Below are 19458 nucleotides of genomic sequence, written 5' to 3'. Positions count from 1 at the left end.
TGTATGTGGACAGTTTGTGGAGGGTGGTGGTGGGGAGGAAAGGGGAGCAGTGTGTGTATGTGGACAGTTTGTGGAGGGTGGTGGTGGGGAGGAAAGGGGAGCAGTGTGTGTATGTGGACAGTTTGTGGAGGGTGGTGGTGGGGAGGAAAGGGGAGCAGTGTGTGTGTGGAGAGTTTGTGGAGGGTGGTGGTGGGGAGGAAAAGGGGAGCAGTGTGTATGTGGACAGTTTGTGGAGGGTGGTGGTGGGGAGGAAAGGGGAGCAGTGTGTGTGGACAGTTTGTGGAGGGTGGTGGTGGGGAGGAAAAGGGGAGCAGTGTGTGTATGTGGACAGTTTGTGGAGGGTGGTGGTGGGGAGGAAAGGGGAGCAGTGTGTGTATGTGGACAGTTTGTGGAGGGTGGTGGTGGGGAGGAAAGGGGAGCAGTGTGTGTATGTGGACAGTTTGTGGAGGGTGGGGGGGGGAGGAAAGGGGAGCAGTGTGTGTATGTGGACAGTTTGTGGAGGGTGGGGGGGGGAGGAAAGGGGAGCAGTGTGTGTATGTGGAGAGTTTGTGGAGGGTGGTGGTGGGGAGGAAAGGGGAGCAGTGTGTGTATGTGGACAGTTTGTGGAGGGTGGTGGTGGGGAGAAAAGGGGAGCAGTGTGTGTATGTGGACAGTTTGTGGAGGGTGGTGGTGGGGAGGAAAGGGGAGCAGTGTGTGTATGTGGACAGTTTGTGGGGGGGGGGGGGGAGAGGTGGTTTGGAGGGAAGAGGGGATGTCCAAACAGTATTGCCGTGGAGTGCTTAAAGGCAAACATGAAGTGCATGATGGTCTGTCATGTCTGACTGTAACTGCCAGATCAGCTGAGGAGGAAACTGCTGTCCTGACTGTCTGGACTGGAACTTGATAAGTGGAGAGTGTCTTGGCCAAGTTGAATCCCTACTCTCTCAATCAAGAGGGCTTTAAGACAGTCGGCTTTACAGATGGTTCCCAAAGGCCAGCTAGCCCCCAAGGCTGCAGCACCAAGAGCCAGTGCAATTTGGCTCTAAGTTAGTCATGAAACAGTATAACTTAAAGAGTGCAACTATGTTTGGGATAACACATGAAAACAGATCATGGGATAACAGAAAGATAGCTGCAGTTGACCCTATCGTCCAGTGAACACATTTTGCTGCATGCTTGCTTACTTTTGTCTAAAAAAAGTGTGACACAGGTGCATTATTAAATGCTTAAACCATTGCAGTCAGCATAAAACATAGGGTGTTTTTCTATATGTAGCTCATCAAACATTATGGTCTGATTCCTTTCACATTTATATCACTTTGCATCGCACAGACGGCTTCTGCATTCACAAATTATTTTGTTTAAATCTCAGTATCATCTGGAGATTGCTTACTTGAGATGAAACTAGCCTTTTGAGTTGGTGCAATGAACAACTGCAGATTTTTGGCCACATCTTGTGTTGATTTTGTTGGGGAAGGAGAGATTCTTCTGTTTGTTTTGTTTAGTTTTTTCCGTGTTTCTTCTTTCAGATGTCTAGTATACAGTTTCTGCCCCAGCTTCAGTTGATTGGGTCATCCTGCATGTTTGGAGATCATTCTGTTTGATTTCAGTCAGTTAGTACTGTCTCAGAAATCATTTCGCATCTCATTTGGGTGAAAATCTTCGCACCCAGTTGAATAATTTTGGTTGTTTTCGTTGTTTTGCATGAGAACACTACGTCTGTCTGTTTGTGTGAAGGGAATGGATTCTGCTCATTCTGTCTCCAGCGGTTGTTGCATGGGTGTTGGGTCATGGTGTCTCTGGGTGTCGTCGCCCTGGGTCTTGACCTCAGGGCAACTGTGTTTGGTGGGTGGTGGGGGGTCTGTGTTGTGTTGTGTCTCCATCTGAGTCTTCAAAGTCCGTGTCTTTTCTGAGTTCATACTTTTCGTTCATTCTGGCACTCCTCTCGTTTCTTTGCTTGTCATCTGTCTACCTTTTTTTTTTTTCCTCTCACTCACTGCAGCTCAGTATTACAAGGGCTTAGTTGTATTACTGCATGTTGCTTCAGGAGACGTTTATTACAACACGTATTCCTCGTCGAACATATCCAGCCATTCTGAGCTTGATGTACAATGTATCTGTTCTAGCTACAGGCGTACAGTCTGTTTCTCTATCATTCGCCATTCCTACAAACATCCATCTCTTTTCTCAGTTGGTGATGTTTGAATTTTGGAGTGATTATTGCATTGCAACAAAGATTTCCAGAATATGGAGATAGGTTTTCTTTCCCCAAAGTAAAAAAAAAAAAAAAAGAGAGAGAGAGATTATGCCAGCCTGATCCAAGAAATGACTTCTTTTTTTTTAGAACCGTGTGATTCTGTCTTCTTGTTGGCATATGTCTGTGTACATTTGTTGTTTGCGTGTCTGTGTGCCTTTCCATGTGCATAAGTGCATGTACCAGCATGTGTACATGTGTGAGTGTATGCATCATTGGCCTGCAGTTACCTTTAATTGTTTGTGGAAACTGAGAAAGAACTGAAAGTGAACTTCACCGTCAACTTTGAACGTTTTGCTTTGCATGAGGGATTTTTCTTTGAAATAGTTTGAAGGGGTGGGATCATAGCAGGAGATGTGTCGCTGTGCATTCAGAAGTCTTGACCTGTATTATAGTTGAATCCAGGGACCTGCATGTTGATTGTCAGGAAATGATAAATCAGATCATGAGCTGTCTAAAAGGATACACTCCACATGTTGTTGTTGTTTTTTTCTCTCTCCATAAAGTTCAGAAATGTATGATCCAGAGATAGAGATTAGAATTGCTGGGGCGTTTCCATCCCATAGTTTTTAGTAGCTGGAAGTCAAGGAAGAAAGAGCTATGCAGCTCAGTCACGGGGCTGTTGTTAGGTCCAGTTGTGCTGTTTCAGCTTCGCTTCACACAGGATGGCAGCTTCCTTCAGTTTCTCCGCTGCTGCTGCCACAAAGAGGGGTGTTGTGCCGTAAAACCCCTGTCTCACAGGCTAGTCATTTAAGGTTTAACCCTTTCAACACCATGGTGACACCATCACACAGTGCACCACCATAGGCGACTGGCGTCGACATCGAGGGGTCATGTTGATAAGACCATTTTTCACACTGTAACAAATCTTGACAGCTGCAGCCAGTTTCTCAAGGCAATAGAACAGACAAACCTTTGCCCCCTGACTGAGTTTGAAGTGAACAAGGCTATTGTGTTGTTTTGACATGAACCGAAGCCTGTGTCTGAAAGCATCGTATCTAAAATATTTGGCGCTGGGGAGTGTTTTTCACAGGGAAACATGGTGGTGAAAGAGTTAAACCAGGTTTGTACACATGTGAACACACAGCAGTGGTCGGTGCAGATGACGGACTGAGCTGCTTGCGTCCTTTTGCAGCAGTTTTTGGACAGGTGTTGAGCAGTTAAAGAAATGTCATTGCATGAAGAAAATGGAATTTGCACTTTGTTTGGAATGAGAACTATTTGGCGGTTGTTGTGCTTCGTGCAGAGTAAATGTGTTCATGAAAAGCGCTGCATGGAAAACTGCAAGCATTCATTGAATGGCAAATTTCTTAGATTCTTAGTGTTTATGTACAGATTGTGGGCTCCGTGTTCTCTTCAGAAATGATCAAGGAGAGTACCAAAGAGAAACTGTACAACCTACGATTTGGCTGGTGGTTTAGAAAAACTAAAGAAAGCAATGGAGACAGAGACAGAGATGGTTGTTCCAGGACGTGTCCAGAGACAGATGGTTGTTCCAGGACGTGTCCAGAGAGACAGATGGTTGTTCCAGGACATGTCCAGAGACAGAGATGGTTGTTCCAGGACGTGTCCAGAGACAGATGGTTGTTCCAGGACGTGTCCAGAGGAAAATGCTAGGAGCATCATCACCATCACTGTTTTCTACTGTTGAATTCTCTTCAGCAAAATCAAACTCTTTTTTAAGAAAAACATCAATCCACCACATCACAGAAAAGGTGGGAAATTTTGCGATTCATAACTATCGCCAACTCTCTTTTTGCAAAATCAAACTCTTTTTGAAGAAAAACATCATTCATCCACATCACAGAAAAGGTGGAGAAAATTCATAAACATAGGAACATCATCAGCATGAGCATTTTCCTGCTGTTGAATTCTCTTTCTCTTCAGCAAAATCAAACTCTTTTGAAGAAAAAAACATCATTTTCCAGCACTGGCAGCGACTGACTTGGAATTCCAGCTACTGAGGCAACGTTCCCATTTTAGGGTTGTAACTGATGTGACGTGACATGACATAAAGATGGTTTGCGTTTTCTCTCCCTAACAGGACGCGAACAGCTACAGCGGCAAAGTGAACGACGGGGACACTGTGTCCCTCTTTGTCTTTGGGGAGGAGGAGAGCTCTTTGGCTGCGGAGGCAGAAAGGCACAATGGGATTGTGCCCCCTGAGCGGGTGGCCAATCACCACTTTCCCATCGAGACGCTGGTCTCGCGCAAGGAGGTGACGGTTGTTGTTTTTTGTCAGCAGGCTGAGCACTTGGTCTTGATGAGTCGTTGATGGCATTTGCACGTTTTGTTTAGCTTGGGTGTTGTCTGTCGTGTCGTGTCGTGTGCGTCCTGCTTGCTCCTCCTGTTGAAGATTGGATCGACACTCCTCACTGCATGATACTTTGGGCTGTGTGTGTTGTCTGAAGTAGAAGTGGAGCACCTTTTGTGGGCATGTTTTTTACACAGAAATTGACCTGGTCTGGTGATTTTGTCGTCATTCTTGAAACTTTTGTTTGCATGTTTCACACAGAGATTTTTTTGTTGATGTTGGTGTTGATGTTGGTGTTGATGTTGGTGTTGATGTTGTTTTGACTTGGAACACTCCCTGGTGTGATGGCCTCCCTGTCTGTTGTGGAAGATGCTGGTCTTTCATGATCTGCTGACGTCATCCTCGCCTTTTTGTTTTCTTCTTCTTCTTCTCACCCTAGTTTTGAGCTGTGTTTTAGTCAGATTCTGTCAACCCCATCCCATTATATTGAGTGTATGTGTGTTGATGTGAACGTTATTCTGTATCCATGATTGTGAGTTTCACATATTTTATTTTTTTTAGATTTTAAATTGGGTTTATTCTGTTCACACAGAGAAAATTGCATGGTACTAGCACACACCTAATGACACTTGAATTGAGTTCTTCAGGCATTATGTGAGACAGAAAATAGAATGATTTTTTTTCTTTCATTTCCTTATTGCAAACATTCTAGTGTGAATTAATACGGCACTTTTTTTTCGTTCTGTAACATCTCCAAAAAGTTGAAGAAATGTCGTGTTCAGTACTAAATAAATCAGAAGTAATTTGGATCATTCTTCTGTAGATGCTGGTAATTATTTTTCTGTAAACAGAATGTTTACAACAGCTTCATTATGATTGTCTGCCAGTTTAGCTGGGTGTATGTTGCTCTTCTTCTGTATTTAAAAAAAAAGCAAAAAGATTTGTTTACCTGTGATTCGAAAAAAAAAAAATCTTTGCTATCCTGGTTCACAAGATGTCAGATCCTTCTCTTTTCTGACAGTTTAAGTCAAACACCAGCATTGTTTTTCCCATCATTGTTACAGTCAGTGTGGAATCTCAGTCATAGAAGCCATCTCATGCAGTCTGGATAGGCACAGTTTGTTGGGGTTTTTTTGGGTTTTTTTTCTTTCTTTCTTTGGTTGCGTCATCAGCGTGTGCTTACTTCTATGAGTGGGAATGTCTTTCACTGTGAACATACCCCCTCCCCGATGGTTCAGAAAGCATAGGAGTTTTTGTTTTTTTGTTTTTTTTTTCCAGTCCATGAACTCTTTGACCACCAAGTTTCTGTGTGGAAAGCACTTGTAGTGCCAGATAGTTCAGACTTGAAGCTGTCAGTCACGTCTCACTTGTTGTCCAAACAGCACAGTGGACCTGTTCACTTCAGACTCAGTCAAGGGGGAAAGGTTAGTCAATCTCCTAGTGCACAGGAAACTTGGCTGCCGCCGTCAAGCTTTGTTACAATGTGAAAAACAGTCCCTTCATCATGACCCCTCAATGTCGGCTGAAGTCGCCTGTGGTAGTGAACTGTCAGATCAGTTGAAGTCACCTATCACGGCGAAAGAGTGTTAAAAAAATATAGACCATTACAGACTTTGTCATTATTTGATGACTGAAAATTGAGAGGAATAAGAATGGTCAAAGAAAAGTTCAGATAGCGGACAGTGTTTTCTCAGAAGGAATGGGGTTTTGGGGTGTGGGTGTGGGGGGGGGGAGGCAGGAGGGAGTCTGTGGCAAGGGGAGGTGGGGGTGTGAAGAAGGTGTGAGTGGAGACAGTGACAGACACGGCGTGGTCTGAAAGCATCACGTCACCTGGGGCAATGGTGGAGAAAGCCAGGAGCAGAAGAAGAGGCTGCATGCCTGCAACAGTTGGCTGTCCAGCGTCCGTCGTTTCTTGTTTCACTGTCTGCTGCTGGGCTGAGGTCTGCTTGCTTACTGATCATCACCTTTCAATGACAGTTACCATTAATTATGATAATGATAATGATGATAAAAATTAATGTACTAATAGTAATAATGATGATGATAGTAGTTGTAATGTTGATAATGAAAATAAAAATAATGATAATGAATGATAATGATAATAATAAATAGATAAATAAATAATATATTTTACTATATTCATATAGTGCTGAACTTGTTGCAGAGACCAATCAGAGTGCCTTCTCTCCCAGCTTTCACCACACACATGCATACCTCTGAACCAAAGGGACAACACAGAGTGCTCTCTCTCACAGCTTTCACCACACATGCATACCTCTGAACCAAAGGACAACACACAGTGCTCTCTCTCCCAGCTTTCACCACACACATGCATACCTCTGAACCAAAGGGACAACACAGAGTGCTCTCTCTCACAGCTTTCACCACACACATGCATACCTCTGAACCAAAGGGACAACACAGAGTGCTCTCTCTCCCAGCTTTCACCACACACATGCATACCTCTGAACCAAAGGGACAACACAGAGTGCTCTCTCTCACAGCTTTCACCACACACATGCATACCTCTGAACCAAAGGGACAACACAGAGTGCCTTCTCTCCCAGCTTTCACCACACACATGCATACCTCTGAACCAAAGGGACAACACAGAGTGCCTTCTCTCACAGCTTTCACCACACATGCATACCTCTGAACCAAAGGGACAACACAGAGTGCCTTCTCTCACAGCTTTCACCACACACATGCATACCTCTGAACCAAAGGGACAACACAAAAAACATATAAACTGCCACCAGCCATTTGTAACGATCGTGTATTTCTCTTTTGGTCATTTTGGGTGGTGTTTTTATTTTGTTAGTGGGGTTTTTTGTTCACCACGTGCATGCATACCTCTGACCCAAAGGGACAAAACAAAAAACATATAAACTGCCACCAGCCATTTGTAACGATCGTGTATTTCTCTTTTGGTCATTTTGGGTGGTGTTTTTATTTTGTTAGTGGGGTTTTTTGGTTGGTTTTTCCTTGGCTTTTTGCTTTCCCTATTTTTCAAGAGCCTGCTTGAACTTGTAAGAGAACTGCCACCCGCCATTTAAAACGATCATGTACTATTCTTTTGATCATTTGGGTGGTGTTTTTATTTGTTGGTGGTTTCTTTTTCTTTAGCTTTTTGCTTTTCTAATTTTTTATGAGCCTGCTTAAAGTAATCATTAAACTGCCACCAGCCATTTTAAACAATGATGTACTATTCTTTTTGATCATTTTGGGTGGTGATTTTATTTGTCGGTGTTTTTTTTTTCTCCTTGGCGTCTTGCTTTTCCTATTTTTCATCAACCTACTTCCGCAACGCTACCTCAGCCACATTGACTAGCCAGCATGCATCAGGTTTTGTGTCGGCTTTCTGCTGTTAGGCTGTCTGAGATGAGAAGAAGTGTGTCTGAGATGAGAAGAAGTCGTCCAGCGGTGTGTTGGTGTGCGGATGTGGGTGTGGGTGTTGTGAGAGTGTGTCTGTGGGCTTCCACAGTTTGGACATTGCTGTGTTCTCCTCATCCCTCTCTCCTTCCCTGTTGAGGAATGCATGGCACCGGCTTTGGCCTTACTTGTTTTGCTGCTTTTCTTGGCGTGTTCATCGTTTCATGGTGTTGATATTTTGGAGCGATTTTCTTGGCGTATTTGGTCGTTTCATCTTGTTGACTTGATATTTCACATGACGTTTGTTTGTGGATTACTGCGCATGCTCCATTTTTGCTTTGGTTTATGTGTGTGTGTGTGTGTGTGTGTTTGTGTGTGTGTGTGTGTGTTTCAGTCTTTGCTTGTCTTTACCTATCGCTTAGATGGTGTGTGCTTTTTCTTTGGCATGTCAGGAGTGAACATTGATGTGATTTGCATGATTGTGTGTGTGTGTGTGTGCATGCGTGCATGTGTGTGTGTGTGATCTCAGCTTTCTTAACAACTGCATGTTTCATTTTGATACTGAAATCTATGTTCACTCAGAATTTTTTCTTCTTCTGTTTTTTCGTTTCTTTTCTTTTACTTCCTGAATTCTGGTTTTCCTGTTTTCATAATGATAGGCCTGTTTGTTTTCTGTCTAAATGGTTTGATATGGGACCAGTTTGATTCCTTAAATGATGGAGCTTGAGAAAGATGTTATTATTTAGAAAAGTACACAGACAGATGTCATAGCAACAATATCATGTTTGTGGTGTTTTCATAGAGCTCAATACATTTGTCATAAAGCATGTACGGTGGATGATGACCAAAGGTAAAAGCACATTTTCTTGATCACTCTCGCACATTATACAGATAAATGCAAACTGCATCTGTAGCTGAATCTGCAGCATGTAAAATTGACTGTCATCGCATACAATAATCCATCATTTTTTTCTGGGTTGAATGTCAAAATGAGTAAAAGCCAATGCAGAGTGTGTCTTAAGAGATTATGAAATGCAAGTGAAATTTTGATTTTATTTGAATTCTAAGAGCAGGAAAGCAAACACAAAGTGTATGTCATTGTGACACATAGACTTTGAAATGCAAGTGAACTTTTGAACTGTTGTGATTCAGCTTCCAGCTTCAGGTTTGTTGTATGGTTTATATTGTTTTTGAAAGCTTATATTTTGTGATGTGTTGGTTTTCATGCAAGTCTTAGGAACATGTCGAAAACTTTATCGCATATTTTCACGTTTAGGACTAACAGTTGTGAAAATATGTAACTGTAACAAATTGAAAAGAAAGTTACTGATTCACTTTCAAAAGTAAGCACATGCCAAAAACTTTATTACATATTTTCACTTTCAGGAATAACCATTTTGAAAGATATGAAACGATAACAATTTAAAACAAAATTAAGAAATTGAATCACTTTTAGAAATAAGTACTTTAAAACTTCAGTGACCTAGAAATGAATGACTACATTCATTGTAAGAGCATTTGTATTTGTTCTTACAGCTTTGTGTTGTGGTTACAAAGCTGTATTGAAAGCAGCTTTTGATGCGTTAACTGTCTTTCTTTTTATTACAGCAAACTCAGGGAACCAAGGGAGATAAAATAGTGTCCTCAGACGGGAAACAGAAAGAAGGCAGCAGTACCTGTACAGTCATGTGATCAACAGGACTCCTCTGATTGGTTTACAAGAAACCAATCAGATTATTGCAAACTGTAGATCTGAAGTGGGCAGGGTGTCAGAAGTGGGAAAAGCATGTTATGGGTGGGAATGGACCTCGGGAGAGTTCTGTTGGGGGGGGTGTCGTTGTTTTTGTGGGGGGGTGGGGGGGGGGGGGGGGGGTTCGAGGGGGGGGGGGTTTGGGGGGGGGGGGGGGATTTGTGACATGTTATTTTGAAGCTATACTGTGAAAAGGGGTTTTGCTGCTTTGAAGTTGTGTCATCATGTGAGGTGACAGTGTTTTGATTGGAAGTTTGTAGTTCTGACAGGTGGCTTTCCTGTTGAAGTTTTACCAGTGTGACGGCTCATCTTATTTTGCAGCTTTCTTTATTCATTTGACAGATTATGTTTTGGGTTTTTTCTTCCTTTTCTGAATAGGACAGACCATATGAGGTTATTTTGGAATTGTTGTTAATTTGGAAAGGTGGTGTTATTTTGATTTTGATGACTGATGTTACATGTTTTATATGTTATATGCCAAAGAGAGAAACAAGCAGGGAAGAGACAGGACTGAACTATATTGGATTGGAATCTCTCTGTTACTGTACAATTTGACTTACACATGACGTGTACATGCATGCTGATTCATTTTTGTAGACACATCTACAGACCACACATGCTTGTATTTCAAATGCACATGTACACATCTGTGTGCATACATAACATGCACATCCATGCGCACATGTAATGCACACACACACACACACACACACACACACACATGATCAAGCACATATTCACTTTTTTTTTTCGTCCTTGATGCACACTTTGCATACAGTGCCGATGGTCATCTCGTTGCAGTTGCTTCAAGTACCGTTTTCCCTCATTGTATAAATATCTGTTGTTGGATATCCCTTGCTGAGAAAATAATAAGACTGCTGTGACATGGGTTTTTTTTATGCACTCTCTTTAATTGGAAAAAATATTACAATTTTTGGTGGTTCATTATTGCTGATGAAATGAAACACTGCTGCTCTGTTTTATGTGCAAGCATGCTGATCATTGAAAAGAGAATAACGAGTGAAAAGTTATTTTATATTTCACCTTGTTTCTGTCTGAGTGTTTATGAAAAATAAATGTTTAAAAAAAAAATCAGGCAAACTTAATTCCAATTTGAATGAAGCTGATGAAGCTAATTTGTGCTTGATTAGAATACCCAATAACGGTCCACTATTTCACTGTCACACAAAAATAAGAATTCATTTAGATGTTGAAAATGTGCTGTGCAGGAGAAATCAAACCATATTTTATTCCAGGAATTTTAAAAAAAAAGAAAAAAGAATGGTACTTTGCCACCCTGTTCACCTTCCTAAAAAAAAAATGTGGTTCTTTGATATTCCATTGTTGTTAAAGGAAAATTTCCTTAAGACCAGAAAAGCATATCTATTTATGTGTATGCTACTGTATGACTGCTCTGTCATGGCATGACGTCATTGATCCACTTCAAAGTTTAGGCTTTGTTTGAGTGCAGAAGAAAATATGAAATTTCCTGTGTTTGTTTCATACAGAAATCTATAGTTTACTTAATTCTGAATCTTTTGACACCACATACATGTTTAAGATAATTCTTGTTTTGTAAAGCTACTAATGTGTGTGTTTTTTCATGAGCAGATTTCTCCATTTTGTCCTTTTTGGGTACACCAACTTTGAAAAAATGATAGAAAAGAAACTGTAATAGATATATCTCTCTTTCTGTCTGTTAATCTGTGATTTTTAAACTCACTGAAAGTACATAAATGCCAAAAATGATAAATTCCAACTGTTAGCAGGTTTTCCCATGCTATGTCACATATTTTCATTTGGCAAGAGGTAAATATCATGGAGATGCTTTAGAGGTGGATTCTGCTAACAAGCTCAAATGGTTTGTTTGAACTGCTTTGAAAATGCCTTGTATTTGAAGATTAATCTTAAAAAATATATATATTCTTTTCTTGTAAATGATAAACTGCTGGATGTACATATTTTATCATATCATGCAATATATTTCAAAGGAAATGGTTTGTGCAAATGGCCGAAATTGTTGTGTATATTTTCATTACTGTCTTTCTATATTTCTCTCATAATGAGTTGGAAAACATTTTGTTGTCCTTTTTTTCTTGTTTTTTTTTTCTTGCCCATTGAATATTTTTGTTAAAGATTTTTCTTGCCTCATTGATACTGTTGCCTCTTGTAAATGGACTGCGTATGTGTTTATATTTCTGGCATAATCTTTCCCTTGGGAAATATATTTCGACACAGTTTTGTGTCATCTGTATTCCCTTGTTTATTGTTGTTTCTGCAGAGTGACGTAGATCTGTTTATGATGCACAAGGGTCTGTTTTAGATGAGTGATCATGTCAGACAGTACGCTGTATTGCCTTTGACGGTATGGTTTGAGTTTCACTATCGTAGTCGTATTCATCGAACAACTTTGAACTTTTTCAGCTGAGGTAGAAACCATACAGCCAGTTAGCAAGTTGATCAATAACATGAACAAGATTTCATTGAAACAAACAGTAAAGTTGATCAATAACATGAACAAGATTTCATTGAAACAAACCGTAAAGTTGATCAATAACATGAACAAGATTTCATTGAAACAAACCGTAAAGTTGATCAATAACATGAACAAGATTTCATTGAAACAAACCGTAAAGTTGATCAATAACATGAACAAGATTTCATTGAAACAAACCGTAAAGTTGATCAATAACATGAACAAGATTTCATTGAAACAAACCGTAACGTTGATCAATAACATGAACAAGATTTCATTGAAACAAACCGTAACGTTGATCAATAACATGAACAAGATTTCATTGAAACAAACCGTAACGTTGATCAATAACATGAACAAGATTTCATTGAAACAAACCGTAAAGTTGATCAATAACATGAACAAGATTTCATTGAAACAAACCGTAAAGTTGATCAATAACATGAACAAGATTTCATTGAAACAAACCGTAAAGTTGATCAATAACATGAACAAGATTTCATTGAAACAAACCGTAAAGTTGATCAATAACATGAACAAGATTTCATTGAAACAAACCGTAAAGTTGATCAGTAACATGAACAAGATTTCATTGAAACAAACCGTAAAGTTGATCAGTAACATGAACAAGATTTCATTGAAACAAACCGTAAAGTTGATCAGTAACATGAACAAGATTTCATTGAAACAAACCGTAAAGTTGATCAGTAACATGAACAAGATTTCATTGAAACAAACCGTAAAGTTGATCAGTAACATGAACAAGATTTCATTGAAACAAACCGTAAAGTTGATCAGTAACATGAACAAGATTTCATTGAAACAAACCGTAAAGTTGATCAGTAACATGAACAAGATTTCATTGAAACAAACCGTAAAGTTGATCAGTAACATGAACAAGATTTCATTGAAACAAACCGTAAAGTTGATCAGTAACATGAACAAGATTTCATTGAAACAAACCGTAAAGTTGATCAGTAACATGAACAAGATTTCATTGAAACAAACCGTAAAGTTGATCAGTAACATGAACAAGATTTCATTGAAACAAACCGTAAAGTTGATCAATAACATGAACAAGATTTCATTGAAACAAACAGTAAAGTTGATCAGTAACATGAACAAGATTTCATTGAAACAAACCGTAAAGTTGATCAGTAACATGAACAAGATTTCATTGAAACAAACCGTAAAGTTGATCAGTAACATGAACAAGATTTCATTGAAACAAACCGTAAAGTTGATCAATAACATGAACAAGATTTCATTGAAACAAACCGTAAAGTTGATCAATAACATGAACAAGATTTCATTGAAACAAACCGTAAAGTTGATCAATAACATGAACAAGATTTCATTGAAACAAACCGTAAAGTTGATCAATAACATGAACAAGATTTCATTGAAACAAACCGTAAAGTTGATCAATAACATGAACAAGATTTCATTGAAACAAACCGTAAAGTTGATCAATAACATGAACAAGATTTCATTGAAACAAACAGTAAAGTTGATCAATAACATGAACAAGATTTCATTGAAACAAACCGTAAAGTTGATCAATAACATGAACAAGATTTCATTGAAACAAACCGTAAAGTTGATCAATAACATGAACAAGATTTCATTGAAACAAACAGTAAAGTTGATCAATAACATGAACAAGATTTCATTGAAACAAACAGTTCTTAGAAGCCATGCAACATTTTACTCGATGCTTTTGTATTGTATTTTAATCCACCGAAAGAAAAGAAGATATTTAGAGCGAACCGTATTTGAAGACAATTTGAGTCTGTTGCAGTATTGAGTGATGATACTATATATATTGATACAGAGTTTAATGGAAGTATTAGAAACTTGAGACGAGCAAGTTAAAAAAACAAACAAAAAAACAAGCAATTGCTTTGCTGAAATAGATGATATAAATTTATTGTGTTGACGGGTAAGCTTGACTGGCAGTTAGCTGTTTTTGATTGTGCAATAATAAGTCAGTAGTAATGCAGTTCTTTTTTTTAGTGCTGGGGGAATGAATCTAGGGGTAGGGGTTGTAGAGAGAGTTCACATTTCTTCTTCTTTTCTTCTGCTCATTGATTTATTGTGTATTTACTGCATGGTGATATAAATACACACATCAGCACTAAAAAAAAAAGAAAAAACAGAAAAAGAAAAGAAAAGACATTTTGAACATTAAAGAATAAGTGAAAATGCAGGAACTTTCAGTCAGTTTACTACACTAAATGTTGAATATCTGAAGATGTAAGTGGCAAAGAATAAATGAAAATACATTAACTTTCAGTCAGTTTACTATGCTAAATGACAAACATCTGAAGACGTAAGTTGCTCAACATACTGGTGAGATGTTCACAACATGATTTTTTTTTCTTGCACTTTGATTTCCTTGTTTCAGTTTGCACTTTAGGGTATAGGGCTTTTGAATAAGAAATAGTAGTCAGAAATGGTACGACTTCAACAAGTGCATTAAGTTAAATACTGTTGGAGTATTTTGCATTCTCAGCATTTAGGTTTAGTTTGCAAAAAAGACAGTTGGATGGTTTGTTCATAGTTTGAATTTGAAAATGCTGTTGTTATAAACAGCTCTTCACACACACACACACACACACACACACACACACACACACACACACAGCCATATATATATACAAATCATCCCGTGAGGAAGAAACAAGACTTTTCTGAAAATTTGGAATACATGGTAGATTGATGTTTTTCTTTTTTCCTCTCTCTCTCTCTCTCTCTCTCTCTCTGTACACACACGCACATGCACACACACATACACACACACACATATATATATATATGCTATGTATGCTAAAAATGGTATATTTGTTGACAGCACTGGATTTCCAGCTAAAGATTTATGAAGAAATGCAATAAGTGTTTATTCTTTCAGTTAGCGGAGTTAAACAGTAGACACATACCTATTTCTGCTCAGAAATAAAAAGCATGCTCTGTATTGTGAACTTCTCATTTTTGTGAAGCAGTGTTCTGTTTCAGGAGTCCATCCGTCCACTTTTTTTGGGGGGGAACAAATTTACTTTCTGACTGTGATATAACAGCTGACCAATGCTTTGTGCCTGACATGGGTAATTTTGTTGTCCCCCCCCCCCCCACCCCCCCTTCAAAAATGTTACATGCTGTTGATGACATGTATTCTGATTCCTATCATTTCCTGGAGATGTGCACCATGTATGCAAGAAGTGGAAAGGGAATGGTTTCAAGATTTTCAGACAGTGCGTGCACTATCCTGAAGTCGTTAAAACTGCTGAACAGTTGTATATTTTTGGGTGTTAGAGTGGAGAGAAGGGGAGGGGTGTGGGGGGGGGGGGGGGGAGTAGAGAGGACAGTGAATTTGGGGGGTTGGATTGGGGGGGGGGGGGGGCGAGCTAGTGGAGCAAAAAAATTTATTTTTTCCTGCTGTGTATACATTTCTAATTTCCGAATGTCTGCATCGCACATGACTTGTGTTAGTTTCAGTGTCGGTGACTTTCACTTGCTTCAGTCAACTGTGATGGCAGAGATACCATCTGTTTAATTGGTGACAAAAGATGGTTTGTTTAAATCGTTGATTATGACAAATAACCAGTTTGTTTTAATCAGTGATGATGGAAATTTGATGAAAAGACTGACGTTTGCTTAACCAATCAGTGACATTGACAGAAATTCAATTTGTTTAATCCGGATGATGAGAATTTGGTTTGTTTATTTTATCGGTGATAATAACAAGAGAAGTTTAGCTGGTTTGATACCAATAATAATGATAGAACTACCATTTTGTTTTAGTCAGTGATTAATTCACTTTGTTTAATTAATCATTGACTGTGAGAGAAATTGTGCATTCTGGAAGCTGACAGAGGTTATTTTGGGTCATCATGTGCTTGAAAGATGAAAGAATTAGTGAGAATGGAAACCACAGTTTTCACATTGCTTTTTTTTTCTGTTCTTTTTTTAATGCATACAATAAAGAAAAGCAGCAGCATGACATGTTTGTAACTCAGTTGTGGCTTGAAGGACAAAGTGAACAAAGTGAACAAATAACTGGACGCAAACTTTGCACAGAAATGGTTGCTTTCCCATTGTATGTGGGTCTGGAGCAATTGGAGGCAGACAGACAGTGAAAGAAATGGGCATTCTTCTTCTTCTTCTTCTGCGTTCACTCGTATGTACACGAGTAGGCTTTTACCTGTATGACCGTTTTTACCCCGCCATGTAGGCAGCCATACTCCGTTTTCGGGGGTGTGCATGCTGGGTATGTTCTTGTTTCCATAACCCACCGAACGCTGACATGGATTACAGGATCTTTAAAGTGCGTATTTGATCTTCTGCTTGCATATACACACGAAGGGGGTTCAGGCACTAGCAGGTCTGCACATATGTTGACCTGGGAGATCATAAAAGTCTCCACCCTTTACCCACCAGGCGCCGTCACCGTGATTCAAACCCGGGACCCTCAGATTGAAAGTCCAACGCTTTAACCATTCAGCTATTGCGCCCGTCAAGTGGGCATTCAGCATCACTGAGTGGACTGAAAGGAGCTATGCTGAAACTCCAGCCCCTACCCCGTGACTGCCAGGAGTGGTGAATGTTGGGGATGCACTGAGCTGTGAAGTGTCCCCACAACGAAACCACAATTTGGGACCAGTGACGGTGACCACTTTTCATAGATGGTTCAGTTTGGTAAACTGTTGTGCTTTCTTTGTTTTTTGTAAAGTCCCATGTACAGTTTTGCTTTCAGACTCTTAAATTCCATGGACATTTGTAAAGTCTAGTGTTCATTCAGATGAAGATAACTCTATTTCACAGGAGTCAGCAGGGATTGTGTCATTTCAGAATAGGGAAACAGCAGGTAGAAGAGAGATGGTTTCAGTGCAAAATGAAAATTTATTGCCAAGTTTCTGCCAAGACATCGGGCGAATTTACAGCTTTGATTCAGTTTTCTTGCCAGTTGTTGGGGAACCTGTAGGGCAGGTATGGGTAATTGTGAACAGCGTCTACGATTCGTATATCGCCCCACTTCGAAGCGTTCTTAACGGTTGCATTTCACAGTTTAACGTCTGCTTCAACCTTTTTCTGATACTTTGATGAATATCCATTTCCAAGAAACAGTCAAACCTAAGCTATTTCTGACTATTTCCAAGAAACAGTCAAACCTAAGCTGTTTCTGACTGTTTCCGCACCAATTCTTCTCTCCACGCACCACTGCCAACCAGTTACAAACGTGCTCTCAAAATCCTAAAATCAAAGGAAGCAAGTTGTAGGACTTGAACTTTGACACAGTTTAAAACAGTTGATTTGATGGGATATGTTGATTTGATGGGATATGTTGAATGCGCATTGCCGGTGCTGGGAGAATTCAAGAAAGCATATTGGTGACAGATCAGAGCGTCGGTTTTGACAGGAATCTGCAAATTAGTGTCGTTTGCAATCAGACCATAGGATATTTTGACGTGAGTCTATTTGCGAATGATGCTGCACAGCTACTGAGCATTCTCAAAAGGGTGTGTTTGTGTGCGGTGTGCATGTGGGGTGTGTGTGTTTAAATGTCTGTCTGTGGGCATGTGTCATCAAAACCAACAATACAACAGTCTGGTGCGATGTTCCAATAATAAGTAATGTCTAATGAGTTCAAAACCTGCTTCTGTTTTAATTGTCAACATGTACCCATAGCAATTGTTCGCAGTGACTTGCCCGTTCGCATTTACCATCAGGCACCCCTGCCATTTCAAATGTCGACAAAACGTTGAAAAGAATGAGCAGGCGAACTTTTTCGGGTGCAACCAGTTGGAGAAAGCTTTCGAAAACAAAAGAACTATGTTTGATTATTGTATGACATGTTATCTTTACAGTACACATGTTGAACTGGTCGCTTCGACTGGATCGTTCGCAATTACCCATACCTACCCTGCTGTGTTTAGAAAATGCCTGCTGGCTCTGAGGGATTCTGTGGTGAACCTTTCTGTGCAATATTTCACTCAAGTCATCCTGTTTACCTCCACAAATGTGTTGTTCATTGTTTTGTTGTTTGTTTGTTTTTTATGATACTGTTGCATTTTGTTTTGTCTTTTTTATGTTATTTATATTGATTGCAAATTGACTTCTTTTGATGTTGAATGTGTGCATTGGTTTGATTTCAGTTTGTTTTTGGTAACTTTGGGTGTTTTTGTGTGTGTTTGGTTTTTGTGTTTGTGTAATCTGACTGAAAATACTTGGGTATGTTAATAATTAACACAGATGTTTTGAATGTTGACATACGGTATGCTGTTACAGGCAGTATAGATAATTATCCGCACATCTACTTCTTCTTGAAATTGAATTTGTGACAACGTTTCTATTTATACAATATGTGGACAAAATATGGACAGACATTATATGACACATTTTTTTATTTCTTATTATTAAACAATTGGAGTGACTGGTGTTACCTGTTTTAGTCGTGCATTTCTGTGGGAAAAGGGCTATATTCATTTTTCTTGTTTATATGGTCAGTTTAAAGGAAAAGGTTGACCAGGGGGAAAAAATGTTAATAATCTGCTACTCTTAACAATACACATTTCATGGTAAGTGGCAAGGGAAATGAATTTGGTTGTAAATTCTATGACTCCTGAGATAAATTCTGCGGATAATTCCAGGTGTATCAAACTGTGGTGTGAATTACAATGTTGACATGCCATGTGATCAAAGTTGCAATGGGTTTGTCAGTTTCTCTGTTATGGTCAGATAATACATTCCATTTGACTCACGTTGTTCTTACTGTGTGTGTGTGTGTGTGTGAGTGCATTTTCCTCTTGACTGCTGCGTTGATAATTACATATTTGAAAACAAAAGCCATCAACTGTAACGATGGAATCCAAGTTACCTATCCAGAAGAAAAGGTAAGTAATCAGGTTAGAGGTTAAAGGTTCCGTAGCCTTTTACAGCTGGCCAGCTGAAGGAAGGCCACCATGAACTTGGAAGACCCTGCAAGCGCTTCAAGGACACCTCGAAGACAAACCTCAAAGCCTGTGACACAGACATCGCTACCTGGGAAACTGATGCCCTTGACCGCTGTCGCTGGAGGATGCTGTGCTCTAGTGGCATAAAGACGTTTGAAAACAAGAGAACGCTGGCCATTAAGGAAAAGTGTGAGCGAAGGAAGCAGGGCTCAACTTCTGGAGACGTTTTCCCTTGCAACACCTGTGGGAAGTGCTGCGCATCCAGAATCGGCCTCTTCTCCCATATGAGGACACACACCGACAGATAAGCCTGCCTGCCTACTCATCCGTCGGACTGACAGGAGACTCCATCATCATCAGCCTTTTGCAGCCATAGTGGCAGTGAATTAATGTCCAGCGTCTGGGGACTGGTATGGGAAGGTG

At 39.7% G+C, this 19458-nt stretch overlaps 1 protein-coding gene across 5 annotated transcripts in view; it reads left to right on the top strand.

Moving 5' to 3' along the window:
• The window catches only part of LOC143300231 (kinesin-like protein KIF28), a 111676-nt gene extending 102016 nt beyond the window's left edge, over positions 1-9660 (top strand). For 2 of the 5 annotated variants that reach the window (XM_076613814.1, XM_076613812.1), the window contains one exon: positions 9468-9660. In XM_076613814.1, coding sequence (XP_076469929.1) covers positions 9468-9551 — 84 coding nt within the window. In that variant the 3' untranslated portion in view covers positions 9552-9660. Of the gene's footprint in view, positions 1-4277; positions 4907-9467 lie in introns of those variants that run through there. The other 3 variants (XM_076613810.1, XM_076613811.1, XM_076613813.1) reach the window with 3 other exon arrangements.
• The last annotated feature ends 9798 nt before the right edge of the window (positions 9661-19458 follow it).

This window comes from Babylonia areolata, chromosome 26, assembly GCF_041734735.1.
Source record: "Babylonia areolata isolate BAREFJ2019XMU chromosome 26, ASM4173473v1, whole genome shotgun sequence".
NCBI lineage: Eukaryota > Metazoa > Mollusca > Gastropoda > Neogastropoda > Buccinidae > Babylonia > Babylonia areolata.
This window is presented reverse-complemented; position numbering and strand designations above follow the sequence as displayed.